General features: G+C 43.4%; 1 protein-coding gene across 1 annotated transcript in view; it reads right to left on the bottom strand.

Annotated features, from left to right (window-relative positions):
• Positions 1 to 24,462, bottom strand: part of LOC135884578 (uncharacterized) — a 189,678-nt gene that overhangs the window by 70,252 nt on the left and 94,964 nt on the right. The window contains exons 29-41 of the mRNA XM_065412000.1: positions 23,386 to 23,574; positions 21,142 to 21,281; positions 19,127 to 19,289; positions 18,928 to 19,014; positions 16,471 to 16,605; positions 15,799 to 15,918; positions 14,430 to 14,522; positions 12,579 to 12,796; positions 10,153 to 10,346; positions 8,778 to 9,080; positions 7,290 to 7,519; positions 3,791 to 3,868; positions 228 to 584 (exon numbers count right to left, since the gene is read on the bottom strand). Of these exons, the coding sequence (XP_065268072.1) occupies positions 228 to 584; positions 3,791 to 3,868; positions 7,290 to 7,519; positions 8,778 to 9,080; positions 10,153 to 10,346; positions 12,579 to 12,796; positions 14,430 to 14,522; positions 15,799 to 15,918; positions 16,471 to 16,605; positions 18,928 to 19,014; positions 19,127 to 19,289; positions 21,142 to 21,281; positions 23,386 to 23,574 (2,307 nt within the window). The remainder of the gene's footprint in view (positions 1 to 227; positions 585 to 3,790; positions 3,869 to 7,289; positions 7,520 to 8,777; positions 9,081 to 10,152; positions 10,347 to 12,578; positions 12,797 to 14,429; positions 14,523 to 15,798; positions 15,919 to 16,470; positions 16,606 to 18,927; positions 19,015 to 19,126; positions 19,290 to 21,141; positions 21,282 to 23,385; positions 23,575 to 24,462) is intronic.

The raw sequence follows: 24,462 nt of genomic DNA, 5'->3' as shown, positions 1-24,462 counted from the left end.
TCTGCCTCTGCAAACACTAACTTGCTGCTACTACAGGACACATTTGATAACCAACCTGTCTCCTCCACCTCCAGGGCAAGATTCTGCCACCCTTCCATTGAGTAGCTTCTTACTCCAGGAGTAAGAGTGGCAGAAGGTGTTAAATATGGAGGTAGTTCTCTGTGCCCACTCAGAACTTGAAACATAAAGGTTAAAACACTTTATAGAAAAGCAAATTGGATAATTACCTGAAGGGTGACACACGTATTCATCAGAGTAACTGTCCATTCTATATCTGTTTCATTGCTTGCTGGTCTCACTTCTCCATCTGCTTTGAAAGTGCACTGTCCAAGGACAATATCCAGCAGGCCCTTATACTTATCTCCTCTTACCGCTGACATCTTCAGTTGGTTCTCTTTGGCTATGCCCAGAGACTGAAGCTGAGGCAAGGAATGCTTGAAGCCAATCTCTACAGTGTGCTGGAGGCCAGAGGTGGCATGGAGGTGCAAGCGGATGAAGGCATCACCGGAAGAAACATGTCCAATGAAGTTGGCCGTAGAGTTGCTGGTGAACACTGACCCATTAAGTGAAACTCTTGCTGGAGTCTAAAATAGAGAAGAACTGTATTGCCAATTTTGTTGCCATGTTACACTGCATGTTGTTTTAAAACGGCTCCTTGGAGAAACAGGGCCCGATTCTGCACCACAGTGCACATCATGTAGTCATTTATATTTGTTCTAACAGGATGTAAAATGCTAGCTAGCATCAGTGTGAGTGAAGAATTCTCATCTGGTAGCATTTCATACCCACTTTGCACAGATATAAATGATTACACAAGTAGAGAATCTGGCCCAGAGTCTTTATACTGAGTTTTCCCCTCACTTTCTTCATAATACTAATAAAATCAGACTGGAGTTAGCTCTAGCAATTTGGGGAGCTTGATATGGCTAGCTGCAACCAATAGGCTGAATTCTGACCTCACACAGGGTCAGTTTCCTATTGACTTCAATGAGAATTTGCCCAGTGTTAGTGGGGATTAGATGCACATAAATTAGGTTAGAATTAAACTATATTTGTCTGTTTGCTAGTGGCTAACAGAGGCTCCCACTGATGCTCATAGGGCACCTCTCCCTTTCTGATGCCAACTTTAATATCCTGTACGAATGCTTGCTGTAAGCATATTTTTAATTAAATGTTCAGAAAATGTTAGAATATAAGGAATGTCTTTCCAAAACTGTTCAAATTTTGCAGGTGTCTTCCCAAGCAAACTAACAAATAGGAAAAAAAAATAGAGAGTTTGTACGAGAAAATTCAAACACTGTGAATTGCACTGGCAACACAGCTATATCAGGATCGGAACAATATCAACTCTGTTCATCTTGGCTAATGTGTTCAGATGAAAAACTTTGGGCATATTTGGTTTCTGTCTCTTTGAACTTGCTGCCAACATTGAAATAACTGGTCTAAACTAATAACTGCTATATCGTTAAACAACAAATACATGATTTGTCAAACCCCAGCCCAGTTACAGTATGTCATCATGACCATTCAAAGATTCAGTAACTAAAAGGTCTCTCAGTTTTGCTTTTTTTTTTAAAAATAGTCCTATTTCCGCAACCCTTGAATTTATGTAGCCTAAAAAACGTACATGCTGATTTGGAGGGACAGCCATAAACAGACCCCTCTATGGTTCTTTGGCTTTAACATCTAATTGCTAACCATCCCTAAGTGACCAAAGGTAAAACTTCGTTTTCAGAGCGATCACATTAGGGGTGTGGATGTGTGGGGAATGGGGGTAGCTAATAGGTGAAAAGGCCAGGCAGGACACAAAATAAAAATACATCTTTGCTAATGGATATTGCTTACTGGCATGATCATACGACTATACACCTCTGTTGCAACCACGTGTTGTGTCATGAACTCAGACAGTAACTTGTGTTCTGATGGCTCCACGGTGCATGTAAAGGCAATGTACTGTCATTTTGCAAATTTTCATTGCTGTTGAGAAAGACAACAGAATGAAAGGACTGAATGCCTTTGTGTGACTGAGACCAGTGCTGGAACACCAGGCATTCTTTCAGCACAGTCATTAGCAGCTTTTTCATCTGATCAGTTTCAGCGTTGTATAGATCCTCAGACACACTCCCTCTCTCACACCCTAATCCCTTTCCTAGTACACCAAAAGCTTGTCTCTGCTACCTTTTGTGAGATCACTGTAGCCACAGCACTATTACCAGGGAGTGATAATGTCAATGTGTTGATAAACCAACTAAGTGGTAGTGTCAATGAAAGAGAACCTTCCTTTGAATCTCCTGCCCTGCTCAGAATGGCAGAGGTTTCTTATCTGAACACCACTGCTGGAAATCCAACTACAGCACTTCACACATGCACAATTGGCAATCTTGAGCTATTACAGTCTCTTTCTAGGATAGCTCTCCTTCTGTCATGTGCCTTCGCTGTGGGATGGGAAGAGGGTGAAGAGCAGTGTTAGGCCTTGGCTACACTGGCGTTGTACAGCGCTGCAACTTGCTGCGCTCAGGGGTGTGAACCCCCCCCCCCCGAGCGCAGCGAGTACAGCGCTGTAAAGCGCGAGTGTAATCAGAGCCTGCAGCGCTGCGCACTCGCTCGCAGCGCTGCAAGCTATTCCCCTCGGAGAGGTGGAGTACTTACAGCGCTGCGAGAGAGCTCTCGCAGCGCTGGCGGTGCGACTACACTCATGCTTCACAGCGCTGCCGCGGCAGCACTGGGAAGTCCTGAGTGTAGCCAAGGCCTTAGATAACACTGAAGGGCAGTTCACACTACAATCGATTTCATTAGGTTCTTTGCTTTTTTCATAAATGTTCATGGCATAAAAAGGGATGAACAGGGAATTTGGGGTAATCCAAACAATGCGATGAGTCCTCTTACAGGAGGCTTAAAACGTTCTCTTTTATCATTGATCCAAGGGCCACTGCTGGGGGAAAAAATTACTGATTCTGATCCAGCTCAGAATAGAAGTGGTGAAAGGTAAAAAGGGTAACAAACTGATATGTTTTTAAGGTTTATAATCTTGTGATTTGACAAAGACACAGACACTTTATTGGACCAATACAATCAGTAAGTTCACCAATTTGTATTTTCTCTGAGGCAGACATTCTCTTTCGCTCCCCCCACTTTTGCTCCTAGGTCCAACTTATTCCAGGTTGGTTGCTCAATAACAGAAGAGCTTTGCTCATGTTGAAGTAGTTTTTATTCCTTTCCACTTCTAGTTTACAGAGACGGTTGGTTTTTTGGACGTCACCCAGTAACATCAATGAGACTCTTTTGCTTTTGCGTGATCCCTATGTTTCATGATGCCACTGGACTTTTTTCCAGGCACAACCACTTGCACTGAGTTTTTATTTTAAATCATGCAACTTGTCTGTTGAATGATGCTCAGATATCACCTTTGAAACTGCACCTGTCTGGTCTGTAAACCCCCTGCCCCCGCTATGGGCTTTAAAGTAGGTGTGTATGGCTGTACCAAGGATGCAAACGTATACCACTGGAATATAAATTGTGTTGATGCTTCTAACTCAGAATAAATCTCCCATCCAGCTGTGGCAAGACTGAACATTGACATGTGCATGTCCAGTTTTTGTTTAACAAGTGCTTTGACCTGCATGTCCCTGGTGCTATTAAAGGAGTGAAGATACTTGAAAGTGTGTACAAAACCTCCTGTTAACTCAGACCCATTTCTGCACCTACAACAACCTCCAATACTTGCTCTATGGGAACTAGGCCTTAAAACAGTACATTGTTGGTGGCAGAGTTCTGAGAACAAAACTTGTACCTCATATAAACGGCTGGCAACCTCTCCATTGCAATGACCAGAAAGCTGATTAGTGGTAGATTCTCCATTGCAATTGACCTGCAGGCATATCAGCATAACATGTTAATAAAAAATAAGAGCAAATCAGACTAAATACTGAGCAGATAGTTAAATGAGTAAGTGAAGAGATTGCTTTTTAGGAGAAAGAATAGGGAGACATAAAAACACCAGCCTACGTTGAGAACGATAGATCTGGCTCAAATAGATAAGTAGCAGGTCAGCTCTGAGGCTAAAGCTTGTCTTTAAACTGACCCCATTGGGCTAGAACATTTACAGGAGAGAGGAGAATGTTCTCAAACACCAGGCAAAGTTTATTTACGGAACATAGAGTGAGATCCATTCTTTAAAAAAATAAATCTATTGACCACACTGTGAATTTGACTTTGCCACGGTACTGCGGTATTTCCTATGTTTAAAATGAAAATGACATAGTAAATGTAATTATCACCAGAATAAATATGAATGTGTTTAATGCCACCTGCTGTACCATGGAACACATTTTCAAGTGATATCGATTGTAAGCTCTATGGGGCAGGAACTGTGTCCGCACAGTGCCTAGCATCTTCTGACCATTACTGCAAATCTCAATAATGAACAGTAATAACAGCTGGACCCACAAAAACCAAGCCTGCCTCACATATTAGAACATGAGTTACTAGGCACCTGGTTACCTGATAATGATGTAAATGTGCTAATGAGTCTGCATTTTGCATTTTGGTGGGTTCAACCATTGTGTCTTGCTTTGAAAAATTAGTCCCATATGTCCTGCAGTGCTTAAAAGAACAATGGGATTTTGAATAACGTCCAGTCTTTTCATGCTGGTCTTGTTTGGGGAAAAAGGTCTCCCCCTTTTTGACCCACTAGCTCTCTTCTTTACAAGATTTAAACCTGAGAAACAGAGCACGAAGGGCAGTGAGATATATCACATATACCCCAGGCAAGGATTTTCCTGCTAACCTGTACCACTGGTGGGACAACGTTAAGCAGTCCTCCCAGGTCATGGTGGAATGAAAGGGCAATTTCCACAGTACTGCTGGTGCTTTTCTTCTCCACTCCCACCTTGAAGTGTTCCTTCTCCACCCTGGTTGTTACCCCGGCAGCTATCCTCTTGCTGAAGTTCTAACCAGAAGAGAAACCAAATTGTGAGAAAAACCAAACAGCAACAAAATAGTAGCAGCTGGCAAACATGGAGAAGTTATTTCCACAGGCTCTGAAGACAACAGCCTCTGCTGAGAGCACCGTTCAGAATCATAATCAAAGGGACACTGCACAGGCTTGCTCAGCCTAGCTTTGTCTCCAAGATGGAATCTTCATGTAAGGCTAAATCCTGCAAGGTGCAACTCCCTCAGCTCCTTTGGATCCCAATGTGCGTGGAGAGCACTCAGTACCGCGAAGAACCAGATCCCGACAGCTTGGCCGATTACAACAACGATAGTACCAGTAAGGGACTGAAAGAGCAATTGCACAGAGTCCTCTGGAGCAGGGGACTTCATTAATTTTACTAGTGTTCCTTCCCATAGTATCCGAGTTCATCACTGACAAGAATGAGCTTAGCCTGGCAACACATCTGAGGTAGGGAAAGTACTCAGTTTCTCCATTTGTATAACAGGGGTTGAAGAGGTTGTGCTTTGCTCGCACAGAAAGTCTATGGCAATGGATTGTGATTAACCACAACACCGGAGTAGGAAATAACACAGGAGAAGAGGGAAAGCCCATGTTGATCAACAGCTTTGAAGGAAAGGGCCGTGAAGTTTAGCTCTTTAGAACAGACGTAAAAGGGAAATTGTCAAGGTTGGTTACAGCAGTGTTAGATCCATCAGTAGTGCTTTGGTTTGTGGGCACTCTCCTGACAGCAGCCTGTGTGCTGCACCATCCCTGTAGGCTCTGCCTACCTGCTTCATTTTTCTGTGCAATCAGGCTATACAAATGGACAAGATTCTACTCTTGTACAACAAGCTACTAACTTAAATCCAGAATTTAACATAGTTTATTTAGTTTAAATCCAGTCCAGATTTGAGATGATTGATGTAAAGTATGACTAAAAGCTGTGCAGAAATCTTTCTTCAATACAGCAATTCAGCACACACGTGTAGGGATGTACTCTGCCACCACTAAATGCAGCTACCTCTGGAGTGAAACGCAGCATTTGATTAACAGCCCACAGGAACAATCTACAATTGTTTCACATGGTTTTGCCTGAAACTGAACTAATCACTCTTCTTACCCGGGCATAAGCTTTTGTGGGTAAAAAAAAAAAAAAAAAACCCTCACTTCTTCAGATGCATGGTGAAAATTACAGATGCAGGCATTATATAATGACACATGAAGAGAAGGGAATTACCTCACAAGTGGAGAACCAGTGTTGACAGGGCCAATAAGATCAGGGTGGAGGTAGTCCACTCCCAATAATAGATGAGGAGGTGTCAATTCCAGGAGAGGCAAAGCTGCTTTTGTAATGAGCCAGCCATTCCCAGTCCCTGTTCAAGCCCAAATTAATGGTGTTAAATTTGCAAATGAATTTTAATTCTGCTGTTTCTCTTTGAAGTCTGTTTCTGAAGTTTTTTTGTTCAAGTATAGCCACTTTTAAATCTGTTATAGAATGTCCAGCGAGATTGAAGTGTTCGCCTACTGGCTTTTGTATGTTACCATTCCTGATGTCCGATTTGTGTCCATTTATTCTTTTACGTAGGGACTGTCCAGTTTGGCCAACGTACGTGGCAGAGGGGCATTGCTGGCACATGATGGCATATATAACGTTAGACGACATGCAGGTGAATGAGCCCTTGATGGTGTGGCTGATGTGGTTGGATCCTCTGATGGTGTCGCTAGAGTAGACATGGGGACAGAGTAGGCAACGAGGTTTGCTGCAGGGATTGGTTCCTGGGTTAGTGTTTCTGTGGTGTGGTGTGAAGTTGCTGGTGCGTATTTGCTTCAGGTTGGGGGGCTGTCTGTAGGCGAGGACTGGCCTGCCTCCCAAGGTCTGTGAGAGTAAGGGATAGTTTTCCAGGATAGGTTGTAGATTGTTGATAATGTGCTGGAGAGGTTTTAGCTGGGGGCTGTATGTGATGGCCAGTGGTGTTCTGTTATTTTCCTTGTTGGGCCTGACCTGTAGTAGGTGATTTCTGGGTACCCGTCTCGCTCTGTCAATCTGTTTCCTCACTTCCCCAGGTGGGTATTGTAGTTTTAAGAATGCTTGATAAAGATCGTGTAGGTGTTTGTCTCTGTCTGAGGGATTGGAGCAAATTCAGTTGTATCTTGTGAGGTAACTCCCTTCTCTTCATGTGTCATTATATAATGCCTGCATCTGTCATTTTCACTCCATGCATCTGAAGAAGTGGGTTTTTTACCCACGAAAGCTTATGCCCAAATAAATCTGTTAGTCTTTAAGGTCCCACCAGACTCCTTGTTGTTTTTGTGGATACAGACTAACACGGCTACCCCCCGATACTTGTCTTCTTACCTGGTAATAGCAGACACCTTCTACAGTAAAAGGGATCCCATGTTTTTTTAGCTTTGTGATGTTGTGCTTCAAACTTGCAGTTAGTTGGGACTTAGGAGATTCTAAGGACAGTCTCTCAACTCCAAATGCAGCAGCAATCCTTTCGCTGCCACTCTGTAAGGCTATAGTAACAGTGTGGTTGGCAATGACATGGTCGTACATGGCAGTGATAGTGCCAGCTATAGGAAATCCTATTGACAGATAGAGCCAAATCAGAACAAATGATGCACAATGCTGCAAAGAAGCATTCAAGGAATTTTCAGTACCATTGAGTGGCAATTATCTATAAAATTTTATAAACAGAGAAATTGATAGTTTCTATCACTTTTCATAATAATAGCCTAGCTTTTTCTAACATTACTATAGATCAGTGAGTTGCAGCTTCTACTATGTATTCACAATATGGACTGATGGGAATGAAACCCCCTATAGTGTTACAGGATTAACAAGGGTAAATTTAAAGGTATTACTTGGATTTGGAATGTATTTTTGGAAACCAAGGGATCATCTTTCCTAAATAAAGGGATGAATGATTCTTAACCAGGGGCGGCTCCAGGCACCAGCGCACCAAGTGCGTGCCTGGGGCGGCAAGCCGCAGGGGGCGGCCTGCCAGTCGCCATGAGGGCAGCAGTCAGGCTGCCTTTGGTGGCATGCCTGAGGGAGGTCCGCCGGTCCCGCGGCTTCGGCGGTGGGTACGCCGAAGGCACGGGACCAGGGGATCTCCCGCAGGCATGCCGCTGAATCCGTGTTACCAGCGGACCTCCCGCAGGCATGCCGCCGAAGGCTGCCTCACTGCCGTGCTTGGGGCAGCAAAATACATAGAGCCACCCCTGTTCTTAACTCTCCTGTTCTGTATAGTCTTTGAGAATCTATACCTGGGGCCTTGCTGGGACATTCCAAAGAATTCTGCATGATAGGAGTATGTTGTGTGTAGCTCCACCACACTGCATTTAGAAAGTTTCAAAAAACAAAAACAAAACCAGACTATTCAAGAGCAGAGGGCTAGGTGCATTCAGCCGGCAGGGAGCTATCAAAACCTACATACCAGAAAAGGCTAAAACATTTGTTTTTACTCAGCAAATGGATGCTTAGAATATCTTATTCCACAAGGTGGTTCATTCAAAGACAATTGGAGTTTTACAAGAAATTATTCTAACTTGTCCTAAGGGAAAACATGTACAAAAATGATGGACATGCATTAAGCAGGGATATACATAAGCGTTTAAATGACTAATAGGTCTTGCATCCATTCTGTTGCATTTTCTTAAGAATATCAATAAGAATGTTGCTGAAGTTAAGGAGATGGGGCAAATTTGGCCCTGGAGTAAGCAAGTGCAACCCCACTGACTCCAGATTGTTTGGGTTTGCACCCACTTACACTGAGGTTAAATTCATGTTTTACCATGTTTTGTTACACACCAATTTGATTGAGGCGTAGTTTTTTCATACCTGCATTTTTTAAAGAGCTGATGTTATGTATGAGAGTCCCAGTGATTCCTCTTTGTTCCTGATTCATGACATTGGAAACATCTACATAGAGAGCTTGCTCATCCACCTGGAAGCTGGCTAGACCCCTTTTGATCCCTTTATTGAGCTCCAGGTGTCCTTTTAACTTTGCTTCCATTGGGATTGCCTGGCTGCCGTTCTGAGTCAATGTGAAAGTGATATTGTGCAGGCTGATATTCCCAAATACATTTCTGTTCCTGAGATGCAGCCCATACAGTGCGTTGTTGATCATCACACTAATGTTACCTGTAAGGGGCAGAAACAATAATTGCACAGAGCCCTTTGGGTTGGGAAATTGGCATGAGAGGAGAAAAAATAATTAGATTTGACAAACATGAACAGTAACCCTTTAATTTAATATAGACAGGAATTAAATGCATTTCCATTAGCTGTAATAAATTATTTAGCTCATTCCAGTTAGGGAATCTGCTTACTGAAAGAGACAGACAGCAATTAGTCAGCTAGTGGAAATACCTTTTGATGAGAGCACATTATATTATAATAGTATTTCTGAGGCAATTGCTATTTGCAATAGGTTTCTTCTTAAAAAGTTGCTTGATATTTAAGAGCCAAACTGTGCTTTTCAAGGCCTGGGATTGAGTAAGATGCATCATCCAGGGAAACTTGGTGAGGGATTGTGACACAGGAAGCACACAGTGCCCCAGAGGCACATTGTACTAGGCCAGTGCATGGTGTGGGATGGGACAGCCCCCATGTGCTCAATCCCTCCCAGAGCTCCGCAGCACCCCTGTCAGCTACTCCTCCATTGCACTCCACAGACCCAGCCCAGAAGGGGACGGAGCTATGGGCCAGCCCCTGCCCCCCCCCCCCCCCCCACACACACACACTGTATTTTCTGTAGAGATGGTTGGGAAATGTTATTGCTCCCAATGAACAATGGCAATGAAGAAAAACTTGTTTCATTTTCCCCAAATTTTCTTCAAAATGTTTTGGGTTTTTGTCAAAAAATGAAACCTTGAAAACCCAAAAATTTCATTTTAAGCCTGAGTTTTAAATGTTTTCCAATGAAAACATGTACATTTTCAGTCAAAATAGAAACCTTTTAATGAATTTTGTTTATTGCTAATTTCCATTAAAAAAAAACCAATTTTGATCACCCAGTGGACAGCTGTTCACATCACAAGACACCATCACCATAAATACTAAATTTATACTTTCTGTTTTAGGCTGCTAGTAGGTTTTAAATGTGCCAAGACACCACAGTGGGGGATGTCTTATACTTGAATAATAATAAATCTTCTTTGGTAGTTGCATTCTTAACTATCCCCTTACAGCAAAGCACACAGTGAGGAAGCACCTTCATGAATGTTGTTCTTGCGCTTCAGAGATCCATTCAGAGAAAAGAGCTGTGGTACCACCTTCAAACCTCCAATGTTGTGTTGGACTTTCCCATTCAGGGACAGGACAAGACCAACTTTCTGCTCCATAGCTCCCACAAAATCTAGATGAAGCCTGTTCTCATTTCGCTTCAGCTCAGAAGATAATAGAAGTCTAAGAGGGAAAGGAACAAACACAAGTTGCTCGTACACCATTATCAATAAAGATTTGTTATCAGTGTTCAATATTTAACGTCACTCTACCTCTGTTAACGTAGGGCAAAACTGACCCGCCATTTTGCACAATGGCTGTTTAGTGTATATTCTGCGCTTATGCTAGACAAGAGTAGAACATGGAAAAAAAATCCACGAAACAGGTCAGAGAACAATTTTTCCTTCACTTAGATTTTGGTGACCATAAACACACCAAACATAAGCAAGCTTCCTTCTTATTATTTTCATTTGCTTAGAGCAGATTTCACTGCTTCTCACTAGAAAAAAGAATTCCAGAGGTTACCCTCAACAGGTCAAATTTTAAACAAGATTCAAGGCTGCTCCTATTTATTTACACTCACATCTGTGCGAGCAACAGAGCCTGTTTGGCATCCCGCTATTGGCTGATTGCTCACCACACCCCTCCCCAATGCACAAGACACTCTTTGTTTATGCAAAAATGAACACACAAGCTGAAATTGTGACCCAATGTACTCGAAGAACTTTTAAAATCTACTGTGGAATACATTTTAAAATCTTGTAAAACTAGCTAATTTTACCAACATGGTCTAGTGCAGGGGTAGGCAACCTATGGCATGCGTGCCAAAGACGGCACGCGAGCTGATTTTCAGTGGCACTCATACTGCCCAGGTCCTGGCCACCAGTCTGGGGTCTGTACATTTTAATTTAATTTTAAACGAAGCTTCTTAAACATTTTAAAAACCTTATTTACTTTACATACAACAATAGTTTAGTTATATATATTATAGACTTACAGAAAGAGACCTTCTAAAAACATTCAAATGTATTACTGGCACGCAAAACCTTAAATTAGAGTGAATAAATGAAGACTCGGCACATCACTTCTGAAAGGTTGCCGACCCCTGGTCTAGTGGATAAAGAGGAAAAGGACTTGCAGTGTCTGATTGAGAGTGCACGGGCATTGGAGCTCCCATAAGAACATATACTCGAAGTAGTCATTTCACAACATTTCTCCCCCCCGCCCCAATGAAATTTTGCACAAAATACTTGGATTTTTGTAAAAATGTAAAGCCTCTTTCAGTGGATAATTTTACATTTGAGAAGTTTGAAAAAAAACTGCTGGAGGAGTGAGAGGTGGTGCTGGTGCCAGTGCCCACTAAAACAGTGTTTCTCAACCTTTTTGATAGCAGGGACTGTCTTGCTGCCTTCCTAAACTGTGTCAGGGAGATCTCAGCGACCGGCGCCGGTCCACGGACCAGCTGTTGAGAAACACTGCTCTAAAAGAGACATGGTCTAATGCAGAGGTGGACAACCTGTTGCTCCGGAGCCAAATGTGGCTCTTCAGAAGTTAATATGCGGCTCCTTGTATAGGCACCGACTCCGGGGCTGGAGCTACAGGCGCCAACTTTCCAATGTGCCGGAGGTGCTCACTGTTCAACCCCTGGCTCTGCCACAGGCCCTGCCCCCACTCCACCCCTTCCTGCCCCTGAGCCTGCCCTCACTCCTCCCCCTCCCCCACAGAGCCTCCTGCATGCCACGAACAAGCTGATCGCGAGGTGCGGGGAGGGAAGGGGAGGCACTGATTGTCGGGGCTGCCGGTGGGCGGGAGGCGCTGGGAGCAGGGGGGGTGGAGCTGATGGGGGGTTGCTGATCTATTACTGTGGCTCTTTGGCAATGTACGTTGGTAAATTCTGGCTCCTTCTCAGATGCCGGTTGGCCACCCCTGGTCTAATGGATTAAATCTAGGGCTTGGAGTTAGACAAGCTAGAGTGCTAATTCCATATCTGCCCCCGAAGGTCCTTCACAGAACTTTTCAGATATTGGTTAATCATGATGGCTCTCACGATCCCCCTAGTGTAGCTGCTAAATATCAATTCTGCTTCATCTGACAGAGGACAAAAAATGAGAAAAACAACTGATAACCTAACATGAAGAACTAATTTACTCACAGGGAATTTTTCCTGTTCTCTCCATTATCTATGAACAATGATCTAAGAAAGCAACCAGTAGAGAGAGGGTTACAAGACTGTTTTAGTGTTTCAAAAACTTAAAAAGCAAAATACTCAAGTAGCGAGGAGAGTGCATGGAACATCGCCTTCTCAATGGCTTTCTGCACATGTCAGAATGCAAACTGCCATGCTTAAAAGAAAGAGCTCAGATTTATCTTCAGAACTCCTTTTAAGGAAGGTTACTACTACGCTGTTTTCTTTACCTTGATGGAGATACTTTGCCCATTAGCTGCAGCTGTACAGACTCTGGTTCTGTCAAAATTGCCTGATGCAGGAGAGCGCTCACTCCAATAATCCTGCTGTTCTTTCTGGTCTCCTTGCTCATATCAACCTCCAGCAGCACCAGATCCTTTCCACTGGAATGAAGGTAAAGTGATCCATTGAGACTGTTCTCACCATAACTCTTAACAGCTGCATGGGCCTACACGCAGGGGAAAAGGAGAACAAGACATCTGCTGCATTAGGAAACTCAGATGACACATGACAAAACAGTGCGGTGTCACATTCAGCAACCCTACTGCTGAGAGCAATGTACAGGACGAGGGTCTCAGAAATCCCTGGTTAAAATCTGACAAACAGTACTAAAAGAAAGGCTGGAGTGATTTCCCTGTCTCTGATGAAGTCATCCTCTCTGGACACTGCTAAATCATTATCCATGGAGCTCAGAAAAAAATACTTCAGAGCAACAATTGGTTTTGCCTTTGGCATTTACTGAACAGATATTTTCAATACAGTTTCCCACTGAAGGATAGTACAAGATCTTCATCAACACAACAGTTTCAAGTTACCCAAGCTGGACACTGGGCTAGACCACCAATTCACTCAGGACATTTTTGAGGGAACCAAATATAAATACCTCCAGTGAGGTTCTATCACTTATTCCTTGGTTATGTGAAAGCATTTTTGCTTAAATGGGAAAATGAATAGATTCCCTAACCACTCATTCTACTGTTTTAGTCATATAATCCTGGTATGAGGGATTTATTACAGACTAGAGGGGAGCCCCAGATCAAAATATTGGTAGTATTTCATTGGCAACAGTGAATGTAAATAACAGAAGTTAGAAGGAAGAGACCTGTTGGATCATTTAGTCCATTCCCCTGTCAGAACAGATAAGGGTACTAGAGGAGGTAGGAGAGAATGATTTAATAAGAGACTACATATGATCTTAGCCAAGGAGTTACTGCCATGTCAAAGCTTTACATACTTACGTGAACTTATTGTACATCTGCTTGCAATTAGAATGAAGCATTGTTTTTTTAAAAGAAAAGTCCGCTTCCCCCGTGTTCTAGGGAGTTTGGCTTCATTATTGTATTTGTATGATATGATACTACCATATTTATTGCTTTAAGGAAAAACTTTTTCTGTGCAAGGCAGGAGGGCCTTTTGGCAAGATAAGCACATGCACTGCTTTGGAACTGCCATATGGCCCTATGCTGACTAATCAGACCAGATGCAAGTGATTGGCCATATCTCACTCTGTTTGGAACATGTAATAGGAGGAGGAGAAAATACCATCCTCGATTGTGGTGATTAAAACTGGCTTTCCTGAGCAATCACCAGCGAGGGCCTCCCCTTTCCATTGTGTATCACTCCTCAAAGACCCTGTGCTGCAGCCAACCATGCCAAGGTAAGTTGCACCCAGATCCTTCCGCAGCCTGTTCACACTGCTCTGTCAAGCAGCAGTAACTCCAGAGCAAACTGAAACATATTCCCCCTATGGAGCCTGAGCTCTCCCAGCTCCTGGTAGTATGGGAGAGGAAGACAAAGGCTAGAATTTGTGGCCTCAGCTCAGATGGTCAAAATACCGTTACTAAACTGCACAACCAATCTTAATAAGTGGGGTGTGGGCTACTGATTCAAATGTCCTGGATATGGAGTGATTGATGCTGTACATTCTACAGCTGACTCCAGTGACTAAGTTACCACCACATGGGTTTTGTGTTTGGTTTGCTGAACTAATAATAAAACTGAAAATAGTCAAAGAGGGAGAATGAAAAGAGATAAAGAGAAAACATACCCCAATTAAAATTTCAGTTAAAATTAGTTTGTACCTGAAAGCTTTGGGGGAATTTTGACTGATATGGATGAGTAAACCGGGAAGAAAATCCAAAGTGAGTATTTGATCCATTTAGTTGAGCAATGAACTGTTGGCACAAGAGAAGTTACACAGCTGAAATGAAGAATTATGGTGAAATTCCAGCATAATTTAACTTGAGTTTCATGATAATTTACTCCAAAGCTTTCTGAATTTTAGCCAAATCCTGCTCCCTGTGCATGTGTACGGATACACACACACTTTTCAATATCTATTTAGGGGTATATCTACACTGCAGAGTTAAATCAAGCTTTTACTCTGAGAGTCCCTGTAATTCCCTTCCCATCCACATGAAAACCCTTCTCACCTAAGTTTGATGCGTTTACCCCCAGCCAGGTCAGCCAATATGGGTTTTAGGCTAGAGCTTGGATGCTGATTTCACTTGGACACAGTAAATTGGGTAAAGCTTGCAGAGTTGCTGCTCCCACCTGGGCTAGGTTAACCCAGGTGCTGATCACCTGAATACACTCTGCAGTGAAGACATTCACTTAAGGTGAGGAAACCTCCCAGCCCAGGTCAAGAGACTCGGGCTAGCAAGGCTTGCACTAACTCTAAAAATGACTGTGTAGACAGGGTTTTGAAGATGCGTCTCAGGCTTGAGCTCAGGCTCTGAAGAGCTTTGCGTGGCTCAAAAGCTTGTCTCTCTCGCCAACTGAAGTTGGTCCAATAAAAGACATTACCTCACGCACCTTGTCTCACTAATATCTGGGACCGGCATGTCTAGAACTACACTTTTCTTAACATGGGTCCATCTCCTAGTTCTGAGAAAAATATCCACCTTCCTGGCATTGATACTTTCAACTAGCAAATCTTTTCTGGGAGCATTTTATGTTTAGTGTGTTGCTAAACACTTGGAAGGTTCTGGAGTTTAGGCATCAGAGGTATTTTATTTGAGGATAAATTCCTCATAGCAAGGGACATTCTGTAAACTTTCCAAAGTTTGCGATCTCTGAAATAAAAACAAATTCCAACTGTGCACAGCAGTCAAGCCACAATCTAACCACAGAAACCTAGCTAGGTGCTCTGGGTTTCTCCCTCTCCACAACAAGACTCATCTGACTCCCCATGAACTGCATGGCCTTCTGAATGTTGTGCTCCCCTCCCTGAATGCTGTTCCCCAGGAATTTATTGTACAAAGTTAAACCAGGCCATATAAACTTTTCAGAGAGTTAAATTCACTCCTATGGAAAGAGCCAATACAAGACCTTGAGGACATGAGCAACACACTGGTTTTATGCTCACCCTTCACAGGAGTGAATTAATAAGCAGGTGCATCACAATAACTCCAGTTTATGCAATGGAACCACAATAAATAGGAACCTGACCTGTGAAGATTCATTTCTGTTGATGGTGGCTTTTATATTCACACCATAGTCAAAGACTTCCAGTTTGGTTTGCGCAGAAAAGAGTTCTCCATTCAGGGCCAGTGCTTGTGGAAACTTGAGCTGTTCAAGTAAAACACAATTTGTGCATAATGGCTATTTTTATACAAGTTAACTTTCGTCATTTTCTATCCATACATTTACTGCAAAGTAAGTGTGTGTGTGTGTGTGTGTGTGTGTGTGTGTGTGTGTGTGTGTGTGTGTGTGTGTGTGTAGATAAAACTTTTACTCAATACATACAATGACCCCTTCCCTGGTTGAAAAAAACCTCCTAATTATTACAATTAAAAAAAACAAATGATCAGTATATTTTAGCTCCCCCCAGTCAGATTCTTAATTACTATTATTAATTATCTGTATTGTAGTAGCACCTAGGAGCCCCAGTCATGGACCAGAATCCCATGGTGCTATGTCCTGTGTAAACACAGAAAAAAATGAATATTAACTAGAACTCTCCAAACCAAAAGAATGTTCAAGAAAAACAATGGAATGTACATTGAGAGATTACTGAATGGCAGAAGGGAAGAGACACAAAGAAAGGGGAAACTGTATCTTGGTGGGGAGGAAATAATTGTTCTTAGTAAGTACGGAAGGTGTCAGTGTCAGTGCAAATACCTGGAACGAGTGAGTCATGTCCATGTGTAAGAGATGTCTGAAATGCGTCTCACTGGATTTGTTCTGGTACTTGCCCAGAAGCCTGACGGCATCTTTCTTATTGACTTTCAGAATAGCTTCGATCTCATGCTTTGCCTGTGTGTTGAGATTTGAGTTGTTAGAATTAGCAAATCAAGCAGAATATTAAATAAATAAATTAATTAATTAATGGAGATATCCCATCTCCTAGAACTGGAAGGGACCTTGAAAGGTCATCGAGTCCAGCCCCCTGCCTTCACTAGCAGGACCAAGTACTGATTTTGCCCCAGATCCCTAAGTGGCCCCCTCAAGGATTGAACTCACAACCCTGGGTTTAGCAGGCCAATGCTCAAACCACTGAGCTATCCCTCCCCCCAATTAGCCCGACCTATTATGAAATGTGAGCGATATCCCGTTAGTAGGGAGCTGTTGCATTATGACTCTGAAGAAACTTGCTGAGCAGCATAGGAAAAGTAAACTAATTTTGGTAATAAAGGTGAAATGACTTGCCCAAGGCCAGGATTTGAATTTACAACCTCCTGCTTCCCAATGCAAATTCTTAATAATAAATAATAATAATGCTTAACATTAATTTACTCAGAATATACCTGTTCCTCTAACACGGAAGAGACACCTCCCACACAGTAGCGTAGCTAGGGGGGAGCAGGGGGAGCGGCCGCTCCCCCACTGAGCACATTCCACAAAAGTGGTGCCTTTTTAATGTTTACACTCATGCGGGGATGACGTTACGGGCTGAGATCTTGTGTTCTGGAAGCGCCTCCTTGCTCACGGCTGTCAGCTTGCAGTGCAGCGGGCGCGCCTGTCCCTTTAAACCGTGCGGGAGAGGGCGTTCCCATGGTGCCTAGCGGTGGGCGGCTTGGATTTTAAATCCTAGTGGCCGGCAGCGAGAGCGGGGCGAGGTCAGTGCAGGGCTGGAACTGCGCGGGGAGCAGGGCAGGGGCAGGATCACGAGCGCGGTGGCCGGGAAGGGGGTGAAGCTGCCGGGCGTGGCGAAGCCCGGGAAGGTGGCTGGTGCTGGGGCACTCACCGACAGCAGCACGGGAAGTGGAGCAATGTGGCCCCAGCCTGCTCCACTCCGCCAGCTCCCAGCTGCGGCGCTCCGCTTCCCGCCGCCAGTGAGTGCGGTGTGCAGGGAAGGTTAGGGAAAGGTTCCCCCCCCCACTCACCGGCGGCGGGAAGCGGAGCAACGCGGCCCCAGCCTGCTCCGCTTCCCTTGCCCGGGCCCTAGCCGTGTCACTGGGGCGGGGGGATTGGGAAAAGGTCCCTCCTCCTTCTTCCCCTCCACACTCACCGGCAGCAGCGCAGGAAGCAGAGCAGCCTGGCCCCAGCCCGCTCCACTCTGCCAGCTCCCAGCCGCGTCGCTCCGCTTCCCGCCGCTGGTGAGTGCGGGGAGGTTGGGGAAAGGATGCCCCCCTGCACTCACCGGCGGCGGGAAGCGGAGCGACGCGGCCCCAACCCGTTACGCTTCCCTTGCCCCTACCCCAGCCGTGTTGCTTGGGGGGGTTGGGAGGGCTGGGGAAAGGTCCCCCCTCCCCTGCCCTCACCGGTGGCGGGAAGCGGAGTGCCGTGGCTGGGAGCTGGCGGAGTAGAGCTGGCTGGGGTCGGGCTGCTCCACTTCTGCCGCTGCCGGTGAGTGCAGGGGGGGATCCCTTCCCCCAAGCCCCCTCCCCTGAGCGACACGGCTGGGGCTGGGGCAAGGGAAGCGGACAGGGACGGCTCTGACTTTTTTGCCGCCCCAAGCCAAAAAACCCAAAAAAACAAACAGGGCGCAAGGCGGCCGGACCCGGAGGCAAAGCAAAGAAAACAAAAAAAAAACCTGGGTGCAGGGCGGCTGGACCCAGAAGCAAAGCAAAAAAATAAATAAATAGGGCAGCCGTGCCGCCCTAGGATTGGACAGAATGCCACCCCTTAAAATCTGCCGCCCCAAGCACGAGTTTGCTTGGCTGGTGCCTGGAGCCGGCCCTGGAAGCGGAGCAGGCTGCTCCCCGTCTCCTGCTAATCCCCTGGGCCATTCTGGGCCTGCGGGCCCCCAAAAGTGCCCCCCACAGCTCCTGCCTCCCAGACCCTCCGGGTCTTCGGCGGCGGGACCTTCAGTGCCGCCGAAGAAACTCGGAGTGAGTGAAGGGCCGGCCGCTGAAGACCCGGAGCGCTGCCGGGTGAGTAAAAGCACCGCAGTGGGTGGCGCCTTTTTTAATTTTTTATTGCTCCCCCTGTTCCGTCCACCTGGCTACGCCACTGCTCCCACAGCAATTCACTTTGTACTTCAGCTTCCCCGCCTACATTCTGGTAGATGCTGTGAGCAAATTGGCAAAACCAACCAAACTTCTAACTAGATCTGGTAGATCTTAAATTGCTGTGTTATACAGACATGTAATGGAGCCTCTCTCATGGATTAATCTTAACATAAAGTTTACTTACACTTTGGTGACATCGGGTTAAGGCACATAGTTCGACATTTTGGGGGAAAATCTTGCTGTTATAAGGATGAGCTAAGCCAGCACAAATCTAAAAAAATGAGGAACAAAAGCCAGAGATGTGAGTTACAGTAACCTGTTTATTTTCTGACTATGTCACTATCCGAAGTTACAGGCAAATTCTCACATCAGGTATCACTCACATAGGGATGTTCAGCTTGGTAGCCAAGTGTAAAGGTTTGAACTGATTCATCCAGCCCATTTATCAAAATTTTAGTCTCCAAGAAGTAGTGTTTTTGCTTTTTGTCTACAGTAAATGTCTCCTGGAGAAGGAAGCTCTGGGGAATGGGCAGTTTAAATGGATGTCTGGGACAAAACAAAAAAGTAAAGATTTTAAAGTAAAACCACAGAGGAAAAAAAAACAAAACAGTTTCTTTCTTCAGCTGAAACTCCTAGACTTTCAATTGCAAACATCTCTAGTGTCAATTATTGAAACAAAGCAAGCCTACATGAAAGGTTGAAAAGTTACAGGAAGGATCAAGAAGGGAAAAGAAATGTTTGAGAATGGTACCTGTATGATCATGCTAGAAGGACACATACTATTAGAGTTTCACACTAGTTCAGAATGTAAGCTTTTGGGAGTTTTGTATATGTTCAGAACCTAGCGCATTGGGCTCCTGATCCATGACCAGGGCTCCCAGGTGTACGGGAATACAAAGAATAAATAATAATACATAATAATAGCGTTACACATTAGCCAGCATTTCTGATGGAAAATTCCTACCCTAGACCACATAACATACTTTAAATGCTAGAAGATGTTGGGTAACTGAAATGATGTTGGGTTCTATGGGTATACAAAGGACAGGCACAGAGCACCTGAATCAGTGCCTCATGTTTCATGGGGGTAGCTGCGTTAGTCTGTATCAGCAAAAACAACAAGGAGTCCTTGTGGCACCTTAGAGACTAACATTTATTTGGGCATAAGCTTTTCTAGGCTAGAACCCACTTCATCAGATGCATGGAGTAAAAAATACAATAAGCAGGTATAAATATACAGCACATGAAAAGATGGGAGTTGCCTTACCAAGTGGGGAGTCAGTGCTAACGAGGCCTCATGTATCACTCACACAGGGATTTTATGTATCTTGCAGCTGAAGTGTGTGACTGTCAAAGACTCCAGGAAGATAGGGATGCACAATTCCCATTGATTTCTAATGGGAACTGACCCTCCCTTATCCTTCAGACAACTTTGAAAATCTCAGCTAACAAGTACATTTTTTGTACTCTGTAGAAACAATATAACTTGCATCGAATTCACTGAACTAATTTGGGTGCCCCAGGAAACAGATGTTCAGCTAATCCTCAGCCCAGGGCGCTGTTTATTACTTAGCTGCAGCATTTTATAGACTTCTCTGAATAGATTTAGCTGAAAGCTTAGGAAGGAGACATTCACTTTTATAATCTCACACTGGACTAAGTTCACGCACAGCAGGACAGCGGACATCATTCCTCATTTTTCATTCGTGTAGTTTTTCCACTACTTAAACAGCCTCTTATACAAACGTTTGGCAGCTCCTAAGGGATCCTGGGTAATTGTAGCTCCTCCTGACCTTCCTGGACATTGAGAATGCTCAGCACCTCTCTGGGGATGGACAACAGCCCACAGACTCAAGCCCTGAATTTCTGTAGGGTCCCTGAAATTACTGAAATTTCAGTAATGACACGTCAAGGGGCAGATTCTAGAGTTGGCCAAAATCAAGAGACCGTAAATTCCTTCCCAGGAGTAAATGAAACACATTCCCAAACTAAAACGACATGTTTTAGGGGGGATATATTTGACATTAAGGCAGTCGTATTGTTCCCTAGGAAATGGGAGAAAAGAAATTGATTATAGGTGTTAGAACCGTCACCACCTGAAAGTCTGACCATCTTGTGACTTTTCTGTGGTCTTTGTGAATTGAGCTGATGCTCTCTGTAGAGTTCCTAATGAACAGATGTCCATATTACAAAATTAGCTATTGCAATTAGCACCCTTGTTAATAGTCTCACCAGAGAATGGATACAAAGACTCAGTCTATGTAGTGCAAAGTTAGGCATATAGGCAGAATGGGGACTTCAGTCTTGTCAAGCCCAGCACCTTTCACAGGAGCACTAAAACTCACATTAAAATTTAAGGTAAAACATTCTGTGAAGATATGAAAAAAAGTGACGACACCTGATATGGATGGTTCCACGTTTCTGGTAGAACATCTTATCTTTCTTCAGCTCTTCTATCTGACCCTCAAGCTGCAGCACAACTGGCAGACTCTTATGGTCTGTCCATAGAGCCTTCATGGAGAGGTTAGTCTTTTTAGGCTGCAGTCGAAGTAGCAGGAGAATCAGGGTAGCATTGAGAGAGGAGAGTTGAGTCAGATTTGCTGGACCCGTGGTGTAGAGGTGACTAGTCACAAACCACAGAGTGAACCAGGCTGCAGTGAGGTTGTTGTCTTACAGGACAAGTCCATTCCTGCTCCCCATAAAGCCAACAACAAAGCTCCCAATGGCCCAGTTCTGATCTTATTTACACCAATTTCAACACTGGTATAACTCCAGTGACTTCACTGGAGCTACTCCCAATTTACACCAGTTTATTTGATGTTAAGATCTGAACCAATGACTTCAGCAGGATCAGACCTTAAATTAACTGTTTTAAATAAATTAACTGTTATTAATAAATAAATGGCTGTTATTGTTTTTCAGTGGAGATGATCATCACATTTGTGCAGCAAAACATTGGGCAAAAATGAGAGGTAATTGCTACGAAACGTATCACCATTGTACAGCAAAGTAACCAAAAAAGTACCATAAAGTACAAATATTTTTATGTATGATTTAAAAAAAATCAAAGTAAATTTGAAAGTATTGCTTTTATATCATAATACTACTGGAGGCAATAAGGATCAATCCTGCAAGATGCTGAGCAGCACTGACTCTATCTGAGCTCGACTCTTCACAAGATCGGGCTTACAATAGTGATTAAATTTAGGACGCAGTGTCTTGTAAAAGCAACGCAAGCATAAAAACTCTGAATTTGCTGCCTACTGTGTATGAGTCCTAAAACTTGAATGCACAGTAGTTGCAGAATATGCATGCATTCAATACTGCACAACATTCCATTTAAAAGAGCCATCCGGCTGCAACAGATTAAAACCTGTTCCTTTCTGTGAAGAACAAAAGGAGTTATCTTTGTGGAAATACAAACATGAAGTACAAGTGCAAATTACAGGACAGGAGTTGCATTTGTATTTCTGCAGGGACATAATGCTCATGTTTTAGATAAATTATTGTATTTTAAGGTCAGTTTCACATTTCAGTTGAGCTGGTTTGATTTGCGAAGCATCTGAGTACCGTGAATGGAACAGGGTTGTTTTTTTAAACCATATGGTATCCTGAGCTGGTCAAAGTATCTTTTTAGAGGACAGGCTGTTGATTATCTGCCATGCACGGTAGATACCAAGCAAAGTAAATATAACTTCAAACAGCACTGTTTGCATATTAAAGGCTAGTTTCTGATATTGGGTAAACTGAAGAGCAAGTGGTGGTGCATGAAACCAGTTACTGCTATCTAGAGCTATGTGAAATGTTTTAACCAAAACTTTTTTGGCAAAAACTGCAGATTTGGGTCAAAGAAAATATTTTTGGGGAATTAATGTTGATTGCCACAAATCATTACAGTAAAAAAACCCAAACTCAAATTCTAAAAAAGTCAAAACATTTTGTTTTGATATTTTTGAAACTAAACTTTTCAATTTAATACCACTTCTTTTTGAAATTACCTTTAATTTTATTTTTTAAATTAAAAAAGAAAAAAGATCAAAATCAAAACAATATTCTGTTTGACCCAAAATGAATTTTGGTTTTTGATTCACTGAAAATTTTTGAAATTTTCATTTTTAGGTCGACTGGAACAATTTCCCCCCCCTCCATATTTCAGAATGGCCAGAAATCCATAATTTGTACAGCTCTTCTGTTATCCTACATGCAGGCATGGTACCTGATAGTTCAAAGTATTTAGCAATAGTGTCTGCACAAATCACACACCCGCATTAAGGTCTAAATATTTAGGCTTTCACGTTTTCTGTAGTTTTCTAGGAACACAGCATCCCTTAGCACCCAGTGTGTGCCACTGGCCTCTAAGAGCTGAGAGAAGAACTCAAACTGAAGTACACCATAAAAATGAAGGAGAAAAATCTAGTAGTGATGACAGATTTCTTTAGCCTACATAAAGTGTTTTTTTTAAAAACCTCAGTTTTACATTTCAGCATTTCTCATAGCATGCCAACAACGTAAAAGGATAAAAAAAGCTAATTACCGATGTGCAAGATTGAAGTCTAATAAATGCATGATGCTCCTCATTTGGCTACACCTGCAAGATACAGTCCCAGATCCAGAAAAGTTAACATTTATACAACCATCTTACCCCCTGCAGGTGTAAATAGTCAGCTGACAAATTAAATTCTTGCTTTGTACTCTTTATCTTAAAGCAAAGAAACTTGGCTTCCTCGCTATTCTCCAAATGAATCTCATTCCTCACGAGCTGGTTCCACACTGATACCACTTCACTGTAGCTATGCAGAACATTCCTCTCAAAGTGATTGACTGTGGATGCCTGAAAGACAAAGATAAATATTTTGGACCTGTTGAGTTACAGCAGGTAGGATCCTTTTCTCTCTGCAGTACAACAGAGAAATGAATGGAAGGTGTTTCCTTGGACAGAAAGCTCCATGATGATTATAATAGCATCTATTAGAGTTAAGTTGCCAGCATTTCCATTGTAAAGACATTAATCTCACTTTCAGGGTGTTATAATTCCCAGGAGGAGGTCAATATCTATCTTTGTTCTTTTTATTTTATGTTCCGCCCAAACAAGGGAGGGATAGATGGCTGGACATCTTCAAAGAAATTAACAAGTAAGCCAATTTTTTCTTTCCAACAATCCTCAACTGGGACTAGACCAACAGAGATCTAATGGGGAAAGGGTGGGACTCAAAATAAAGGAACACCCTAAAGTAACCTGAATTGTGGGTTTGTCGCAGCATGAAAGACATTTCAGCTGACGGCTGCTTTCTCTTAAACCCTGACCTACAGTTTTAATTCTGAATAATGTATGCTATAAAGAGGACTGACTTTTCAAACGGAAAGATCCTGATTCTGATCTCACTTGCACAGGGATACCCAAACTACATCAAAACATATGGAGTTACTCCAGGGAAAATCTAGTGTCTAGTGGCAGATGTTAGTTCTGTTGTTTAATGCACACCTGAGAGGTGCTCAGAAACTATGGGGTGATGATCGTGGTATTAGAACCGGTATAGACCACAGTTGTGTTAGTGAAATTAGAATCAGTCCTAGAATCAGTAGACTCGGTGTCTTTGGTTAAAATCTGTTCTGAACGGCGAACAGCAGAGGCTAACAGAGGGAGTTTGCCTGGGAGCTGTCCGAGAGGAGGTACGCTAAATGCTGCATTGGGGGGCTGTGTTGGTGAGTATCTGAGTGT

This window comes from Emys orbicularis, chromosome 10 (genome assembly GCF_028017835.1).
Source record: "Emys orbicularis isolate rEmyOrb1 chromosome 10, rEmyOrb1.hap1, whole genome shotgun sequence".
NCBI classification, from domain to species: Eukaryota; Metazoa; Chordata; order Testudines; family Emydidae; genus Emys; species Emys orbicularis.
The sequence above is the reverse complement of the archived record's forward strand: the minus strand, read 5'-3'. Positions and strand labels throughout refer to the sequence as shown.